Here is a 9,204-nt window from a genome sequence, read left to right as displayed (position 1 = left end):
CTGCCTTTGGCCCAGGGCATGTTCCTGGAGTCCCAGGATCAAGTCCCACACTGGGCTCCTGGCATAGAGCCTGCTTCTCCCTCTGCCTGTGTCTCTGCCTCTCTGCCCCGCCCCCCCATCATGAATAAATCTTAAAAAAAAAAAAACTTAACTAGTATACTCCCTAAATTATATTTCCTGAGCCTATTCTTTCATTTTGCTGCTCATATTCATATTCTCAAGGGCTAAGGTACCCAACGCAGAAAAGATAACAACAATAACAAAAAAGTGAAAAACAGGACCACAAAACATGTTAAACACTGCAGTTTTATTTCTTGGAATAACAAGGGCTGTGCAGATATAGTTTATAATCCTAATGCTATTTTGCTACCATCCATGAACAAAACTAAGCATGCTCTTAACCACTACAACTGCCCTTAACCAGAAATATCATTCCTGGGAATTCACCCTGAGAAACTAGTTCGAAAGGAAAAGGCTCAAGATACAAAGAGATATCTAAAAGCATTACTCAAAAATAACCAAAAATGGAAATAACAGCCTTTAAATATAACAATGTAGATTATTAAGAAGCTACTGAAAATTAAGGCACAATAAAAAATATCTGATATATGAAGTGAAAAATACATATCTATGGGGATCCCTCAGTGGCTCAGCGGTTTAGTACCCGCCTTTGGCCCAGGGCGTGATCCTGGAGTCCTGGGATCGAATCCCATGTCAGGCTCCCGGCATGGAGCCTGCTTCTCCTTCTGCCTGTGTCTCTGCCTATCTCTCTCTCTCTCTCTCTCTCTCTCTCTCTGTCTGTCTCTCATGAATAAATAAATAAAATCTTAAAAAAAAAATACATATCTAGGGGCGCATGGGTGGCTTAGTCAGTTGGCTGTCTGACTCTGGTTTCAGCCCAGGCTTTGATCTCTTGGGTCTCAGGACTTGATTTCACAGGTTGTGAGGTGGAACCCCACGTGGGGCTCAGCAGGGAGTCTGCTTGAAATATTCTCTCTTCTACCCTTCCCCCAGCTCTCCCTCTCTTTCTCTCTCAGATAAATAAATCTTAAAAAGAAAAATACATATCCATCATTTTAAACTTAGAGAACCTTGTCAGGGGATCCTTGGGTGGCTCAGTAGTTTAATGCCTGCCTTCGGCCTAGGGCGTGATCCTAGAGTCCCAGGATCCAGTCCCATGTCAGGCTCCCGCATGTAGCCTGCTTCTCTCTGTGTGTCTGCCTCTCTCTCTCAGGATCCAGTCCCACATCAGGCTCCTGCATGTAACCTGCTTCTCCCTCTAACTCTGCCTCTCTCTCTCTCTCTCTCTCTCTCTCATGAATAAATAAATAAAATCTTAAAAAAAAAAAAAAGATAATGTAACCAATTTTCAAAGTACTTGTGAAATGTGGTATACAAAATATTTTTGGTAACAGGAGATATTCCAAGCACTGTTAAAACCACATTTTCAGGAACGCCTGGTGGCTACGTGGTTGAGCGTCTGCCTTTGGCTCGGGTCATGATCCCAGGGTCCCGGGATCGAGTCCTCCATTAGGCTTCCCTCCTACTTCTCCCTCTGCCTGTATCTGTGTCTCTCATGAATAAATAAAATCTTAAAAAAAAATAACACATTTTCATAAATGGCAAACTTTGGAGTCCTTGCCATAAATGAGAAGCATACAGATCCTTTAATTACTAAATTTCTTGATAATGGACACTACTAACTTTTCCCTATGTAGGCTGTAATTTAACCACTCAACAAACATGTATCAAGTCCTTCTATGTGTGAGAGATTAGGTTACAATGGCAAACAAGTAATCATGTAATTACAATGACACACAATAGCTTTGTCAGAAATAATGAGTGCTATGGGAATCAAAGGCTAAGCTCTGAATTCAAATAGGAAAGTAGAAATAATAGGACTTTTAAGCTCCAACCTAAAAGAGGATTAGAAGTTAGCCTAAGGAAAGAGAAGCTAAGAAACAATATTCCATCAAGAGGACATAATGTGGGCAAAGGTCAAGAGGCCAAAGGGAGTAAAGCATGTTAAAGGATCTCCAGGCCAGTGTCGCAGGACAGAGTATAAGAAAAAAGTGAGATATGGGTATAAAAGGAACTGGAGACTAGATCATGCAGGGCATGCAGACAGCAGGAAAAGATGGACTTCATGTGAAAAGTAATGATGATCAGGGATGCATGGGCGGCTCAGTGGTTGAGCATATGCCTTTGGCCCAGGGCGTGATCCCAGGGTCCTGGGATCGAGTCCCCATATCAGGCTCCTCTTCCTCTGCCTGTGTCTCTGCCTCTCTCTGTGTCTCTCATGAATAAATAAAAAAAAAAAAAAAAAGGAGGAGAGGAGGGGAGGGGAGGGGAGGGGAGGGGAGGGGAGGGAAAGGAAAAAGGATAAAGGAAAAAGGAAAAAGAAAAAAGGAAAAAGGAAAAAGGAAAGGAAAAGGAATGACGATCAGCTTTAAACAGTCACATCATCAGACTGTGGATTAGAAAAATCACTGCTAGGCAGCCCCGATGGCGCAGCGGTTTAGCACTGCCTGCGGTCCAGGGTGTGATCCTGGAGAACTGGGATGGAGTCCCAAGTCAGGCTCCCTGCATGGAGCCTGCTTCTTCCTCTGCCTGTGTCTCTGCCTCTCTATGTCTCTCATGAATAAATAAATAAAATCTTTTAAAAAATTTTTTAAAAAGAAAAATCACTGCTGTAGAGAGATATCAAGAAGTTAAGCGAGGAAACCCTGTAAGTACCTAATCAGGCAATCAATCCACTGATAGTGACCCAATCAATCTAGGGTAGTACGGCAATCTTCAGTGTTTATATCCAGTATTTCCAGCTCTCCCTTTTTAGAGAACTTGGAACTCCTTGTGTCTGGGTACAGCCCTGTGACTAGCTCTAGAAAATGAGTTGTGAGAGATAGTGGTGTCTCCTCTCCAGGCAAGAGGATGTGAACTGCCAGGCAAGATCTTCAAGTTCTTTTTCCTGCTGGCACTGAAACCAACAACTTTTGAAATATCAGATACTCTATGAGTCTGGGTCCTTTCAGTGATTATAAGGAGCTAACATCTTTGCCAACAGATGATAAACACGTGGTATGAAAGAGAAACAAATCTTCGTCTTTAAGCCACTGAAATTTTGTAGTGTTTAAAAAAAAAGAAACCCACAGACCCAAATTCATGTCACTTTGACCAAGTTCCAAAATTGGTGCTTAAACTCCTAACTCTGGGAAACGAACTAGGGGTGGTGGAAGGGGAGGAGGGCGGAGGGTGGGGGTGACTGGTTGGAGGGATGAGCACTGGGTGTTATTCTGTATGTTGGCAAATTGAACACCAATAAAAAATAAATTTATTTTTAAAAATTGGTGCTTAATATAACACAATAGTTACAGTTCCAAACTCCCTCAGAAAAGTAGGCACACCTAGGTGGCTCAGCAGTTGAGTGTATGCCTTCGGTTCAGGGTGTGATCCTGGGGTCCTGGGATCAAGTCCCACATCGGGCTCTTTGCATGTAGCCTGCTTCTCCCTCTGCCTGTGTCTCTGCCCCCCCCCCCCCTCTCTCTGCATCTCTATGAATGTATAAATAAAATCTTTAAAAAAAAAAGGTAACAGTCTAAGACTAAACTCAAAATAAGAAAAAAAGGAAATAATGGTGACATAGAAATAAATAAAATAAAAAATAGAAAAACACAAAAGAAAAATAAATGAAACCAAAGTTGGCTTTTTGAAAAGAACAAATAAAACACAAACTCCTTCATCAGAAATGAAGGTCGAGAGGAATTATCATTACCAACCTCACAGAAATCAAAGGATTCCAAGAAAATATTGGAAAACTTTAGACAATGTAGATAATGAAATGGGCAAACTCCTAAGAGGATACAAAACACCAAAATTAACTCAAGAAGATAACAGATAACCCGAATTTCTACAAGAGCTTCCCACAAAGGAAAGTTCTAGCCAAAATAGCTTTACTCGTGAACTCTACCAAACATTTAAAGGGAAAATTATATCAAACCTTCACAAACTCTTCCAGAAAACAGTAGAAAAGGGAACACTTTACCAATCATTAGGCCAGAAATACCCTAGTGGGCACCACAAGAAAACTATACAAATCATAAACCTCATGAATATAAACACAAAATTCCTATACAAAATACCAGCAATCTGAATTCCATACCTCATATCATAACGAAGTAGGATTTATTCTAAGAATGCCAGATTGGCTTAACATCTGAAAATCAATTAATGTAATATTAATAAAGAACAAGAGCAACATGATCTTCTCAATAAATGCAGAAAAAGCATTTGACAACATCCAATATCCATTTAAGATTAGAAACTCTCAACAAACAAGACGTAGACAGAAACTTCAACCTGATAATGGACATCTACAAAATCTATGCAGCTAAGATCATACATAAAGGTGGAAGATTGAATGCCTTTCCCCTAAGATCAGGAACAAGGGAAAGATGTTCACGCTCACCATCTGTAGTCAACATCATATAGTCCAAGGAGGAAAGGAGGAAAAGAAGGAAGGGCATTCCAAAGGCATTTGGAGATCCCTGGGTGGCTCAGGGTGTGGTCCTGGGGTCCCAGGATCGGGTCCCGCATCAGGCTCCCTGCATCGAGCCTGCTTCTCCCACTGCCTGTGTCTCTGTCTCTATCTTTCATGAAAAAATAAATCTTAAAAAAAAAAAAAAAAAGTCATTTGGAAAGGACAAAGTAAATCTGTCCTTCTTCACATATGACATAATCTTGTACATAAAAAGATCCTACAGAATTTACACACAGAACTAGAAACAATGAACAAGTTCAGCAAGGTTGTAGAATACGAGATCAATGTACAAAAAACTATTGTATTTCTGGGGGACCTGGGTGGCTAAATATCTGCCTCACTCTGATCATAATCCCAGGGTGTTGTTCAGCAGAGTATCTGTTTTGCCATATGCCCCTCCCCCATTCATACGCTCTCTCTCAAATCTCATTAAAAAAATTATTTTAAAAATCTAGGGATCCCTGGGTGGCGCAGTGGTTTAGCGCCTGCCTTTGGCCCAGGGCGCGATCCTGGAGACCCGGGATCGAACCCCACGTCAGGCTCCCGGTGCATGGAGCCTGCTTCTCCCTCTGCCTGTGTCTCTGCCTCTCTCTCTCTCTCTCTCTGTGACTATCATAAATAAATAAAAATTTAAAAAAAAAAAATAAATAAAAATCTATTGAGGGGATCCCTGGGCAGCTCAGCAGTTTAGCACCTGCCTTTGGTCCGGGTCTGATCCTGGAGTCCTGGGATCGATTCCCGCGTCAGGCTCCTGGCATGAAGCCTGCTTCTCCCCGCTCTGCCTGTATCTCTGCCTCTCTCTCCCTCGCTCTATGTCTATCATGAATAAATAAGTAAAATCTTTAAAAAAAAAAAAATCTATTGTATTTCTATATACTAACTAATGAATAATCCAAAAATCAAAGTGAGAAAATAATTTCATCAACAATAATATTAAAAAGAATAAACTACTTAGGAATAAATTTAATAACATAAACATAGGGCAGCCCCGGTGGCTCAGCAGTTTAGTCCAGGGCAGGATCCTGGAGACCGGGGATTGAGTCCCACATCCGGCTCCCTGAATGGAGCCTGCTTCTCCCTCTGCCTGTATCTCTGCTTCTGTCTCTCACGAATAAATAAAATCTTAAAAAATAAAAAATTAACATAAATGTAACACTTATATATAAAAACTATAAAACTATAAAAAAAGAAATTAAAAACCTAAATTGATGAGAAGATATCCATGTTCATTGCCTGGAAGACTTAGTATTGTTAAGATAGCAATTCTCCCCAAATTGATTTATAGATTCAATGCAATCCCTATAAAAATCACAAATAGGGGATCCCTGGGTAGCTCAGCGGTTTAGCGCCTGCCTTCGACCCAGGGCGTGCTCCTGGAGTCCAGGATCAAGTTCCCCATCAGGCTCCCTGCATGGAGCCTGCTTCTCCCTCTGCCTGTGTCTCTGCCTCTCTCTCTCTCTCTCTCTCTCATGAATAAATCTTTTTAAAAAATACTAATAATTAAATAAAAATAAAAAAAAAAACATGGATGCCTGTGTGGCTCAGCAGTTGAGCATCTGCCTTTGGCTCAGGGCATGATCCTGGGGTCCCGGGATCGAGACCCACCATCAGGCTCCCTGCATGGAGCCTGTTTCTCCGCCTGTCTAAATAAAATATTTAAAAAAATAAAAATAGGGATCCCTGGGTGGCACAGCGGTTTGGCGCCTGCCTTTGGCCCAGGGCGCGATCCTGGAGACCCGGGATCGAATCCCACGTCGGGCTCCCGGTGCATGGAGCCTGCTTCTCCCTCTGCCTGTGTCTCTGCCTCTCTCTCTCACTGTGTGCCTATCATGAATAAATAAAAATTAAAATTTAAAAAAAAAAATAAAAATAAAAATAAAAATAAATTTAAAAATATTTTTAGGGATCCCTGGGTGGTGCAGCGGTTTGGCGCCTGCCTTTGGCCCAGGGTGCGATCCTGGAGACCCAGGATCAAATCCCACGTCGGGCTCCCGGTGCATGGAGCCTGCTTCTCCCTCTGCCTGTGTCTCTGCCTCTCTCTCTCTCTCTCTCTCTCTGTGACTATCATAAATAAATTTTAAAAAAAAATTAAAAATATTTTTAAAACCATATACACACAATGATATCACTTTATAACTACTAAAATACCTATAATCAAAAAGACAAGTAATAACAAGATTTACAAGAATGAAAAAAATAGAACCCTCATGCACTGATGGTGAGAATGTAAAATGTAAAATGGTATAGTCATTTTGGTAGTTTCTTAAAAAGTTAAACATATAAAAAATAAAATAAAATAAAATAAAATAAAATAAAATAAAATAAAATAAAATAAAATAATAAAATTAAAATAAATAAAATAAATAAAATAAATAAAATAAAATAAAATAAAATAAAATAAAATATCAGTTAAACATAAATATACCACATGACTCAGAAGTTCCACTCTTAGGTACTCTATCCAAGAGGGAAAAAAAGTGCACAAAAAAGCTTGTACATTAATGTTCATAGCAGCAGCACTATTCATAACAGTCAAAAAGAAATAATCAAAATGTCCATTGACTGATGAAGGGATAAACAAATTGTAGTATACCCATACAATGGATTACTTGCCAGCAATAAAATAGAATGAAATACTGACACATGCTACATATAGATGAATCCTGGACCAAAAAAATACCAGCAAACTGAATCCCACAATAAATAAAAAGAATTATACACCACAACCAAGTAGGATTTATTGCAAGAATGCAAGGACTGGTTTAACATCTGAAAAACCAACTAATGTGATATATATCATGTTAATTGCATAAACAACAAAAAAGAACACAATCATCTCAATAAATGCTATATAAAAGAAGCCATACACTAAAGACTACATATTGTTCAATTCCATTTATATGAAATATCCAGAAAAGGCAAATATACAGAGACAGAAAGTAGACTATTGTTTATTAAAAAAAAAGACTTGTTTATCTGGGGCAGGGGTGGAGACAAGAAGCGACTGCAAATGGGTGCAAAGGATCTTTTGGAGATGATGGAAATGTTCTAAAATTCAATTATAGTAATGATTGCACAATTCTGTAAATTTACTAAAAATTTTTTAATTGTACACTTTAAATGAGTGAACTAAACAGTATACAAATTAAAGTTAATTTCTGAAAAGGTAATAACCTAAATTCTACCTTTAATACAAGACTATTAACATCTTAAAAGCTATATATTCTCTTATCATTACATTCCCTTATACTTAACAGTGTTTAACAATAAATACGGATGGATGTTGGACTAAAAAATGAACTTGCCATGACTAAATGGTTTTCTGAAAAATAAAAACTAAACAATCCTAAAGTCAATTTTACTAACCAGAATTCTGTTTAGAGCCTGATGATCCTCCATGTTCTAGCTTTGCTTTCTTCTTCTTTGATGATGATGATGATGATTCAGAAGATACTGAACGTTTTTCTACTACAGGAGTGGAGAGAGCTCGTTTTTTGAACAGCTCCCGTTCTCTCAACAGGCTTGGATCCATAATTCTGCAAAGATATAAGTAAGTATCTTTAATACAGGATCTAATCATTCAAACATATAGACCAAATCTCTAGTTCCCAAGAAGAATTACTTCCAAACAAAATTACCTTTTATTACCAGCTCTCCAGCATTTGTATTTATTCATTTAGTCACTCACTTAAAAATCTTTAATTAGGGCAGCCCCGGTGGTGCAGCGGTTTAGCGCCGCCTGCAGCCCAGGGCGTGATCCTCGAGACCCCGGATCAAGTCCCACATCAGGCTCCCTGCATGGAGCCTGCTCCTCCCTCTGCCTGTGTCTCTGCCTCTCTCTCTAGCTGTGTCTCTATGAATAAATAAATAAAATCTTTAAAAAAAAAAAAATCTTTAATTAGTGCCTATTGTGTGCCAGGCACTATGCTAGACACTAGTAAAAAGAATTATTCTTCTCTAAAGCTCCAGAACTACACTGTCCAATATGATAGCCACTGGCCACATGTGCCTATGGAACACCTGAAATGGGGCTAGAATTGAGATGTACGTTAGGTATAAAATACAAATCAGATTTAAAACATAGTACAAAGAACTTTTGGAATTACTGATGATTTTTTTTTTTTTTAAGATTTTATTAACTCATTCATGAGAGACACAGAGAGAGGCAGAGACATAGGTAGAGGGATAAGCAGGCCCCTCGCGAGGAGCCCGATACAAGACTCGATCCTGGGACTCCACAATCACACCCTGGGAGCCAAAGGCAGACACTCAACCACTGAGCCACCCAGGCATTCCTGATGAGATATTTTAGATTACATGTTGATGTGATAATTTTTTGGATACACTAGGTTAAATAAAATATTAAAATTAGGTCACCTGGATGGTTCAGCGGTTTAGTGCCTGCCTTCGGCCCAGGGTGTGATCCTGGAGTCCCAGGATGAGTCCCACATCAGGCTCCCTGCATGGAGCCTGCTTCTCCCTCTGCCTAGGTCTCTGCCTCTCTCTCGAATAAATAAAATCTTAAAAAAAAAAAAATTTCCCCAAACAATATGATCATCTAATACATAAAAAGCATTTGACAAAATAAAAATCTGTTCAGGATAAAAATTCTCAACCAAGTGGGTTTATAGGGAACATACTTCAACATAATTAAAACCAAATATGAA

At 39.3% G+C, this 9,204-nt stretch overlaps 1 protein-coding gene across 2 annotated transcripts in view; it reads right to left on the bottom strand.

Moving 5' to 3' along the window:
• Positions 1-9,204, bottom strand: part of GTF2E2 (general transcription factor IIE subunit 2) — an 80,475-nt gene that overhangs the window by 62,404 nt on the left and 8,867 nt on the right. For both annotated transcript variants that reach the window (XM_025420013.3, XM_025419935.3), the window contains exon 2: positions 7,904-8,073. In XM_025420013.3, the coding sequence (XP_025275798.1) occupies positions 7,904-8,069 (166 nt within the window). In that variant the 5' untranslated portion in view covers positions 8,070-8,073. The remainder of the gene's footprint in view (positions 1-7,903; positions 8,074-9,204) is intronic.

The sequence above is a fragment of the Canis lupus genome, chromosome 16 (assembly GCF_003254725.2).
Source record: "Canis lupus dingo isolate Sandy chromosome 16, ASM325472v2, whole genome shotgun sequence".
NCBI classification, from domain to species: domain Eukaryota; kingdom Metazoa; phylum Chordata; class Mammalia; order Carnivora; family Canidae; genus Canis; species Canis lupus.
Note: the sequence above shows the minus strand (reverse complement) of the source record. Positions and strands in the feature narration are given on the sequence as shown.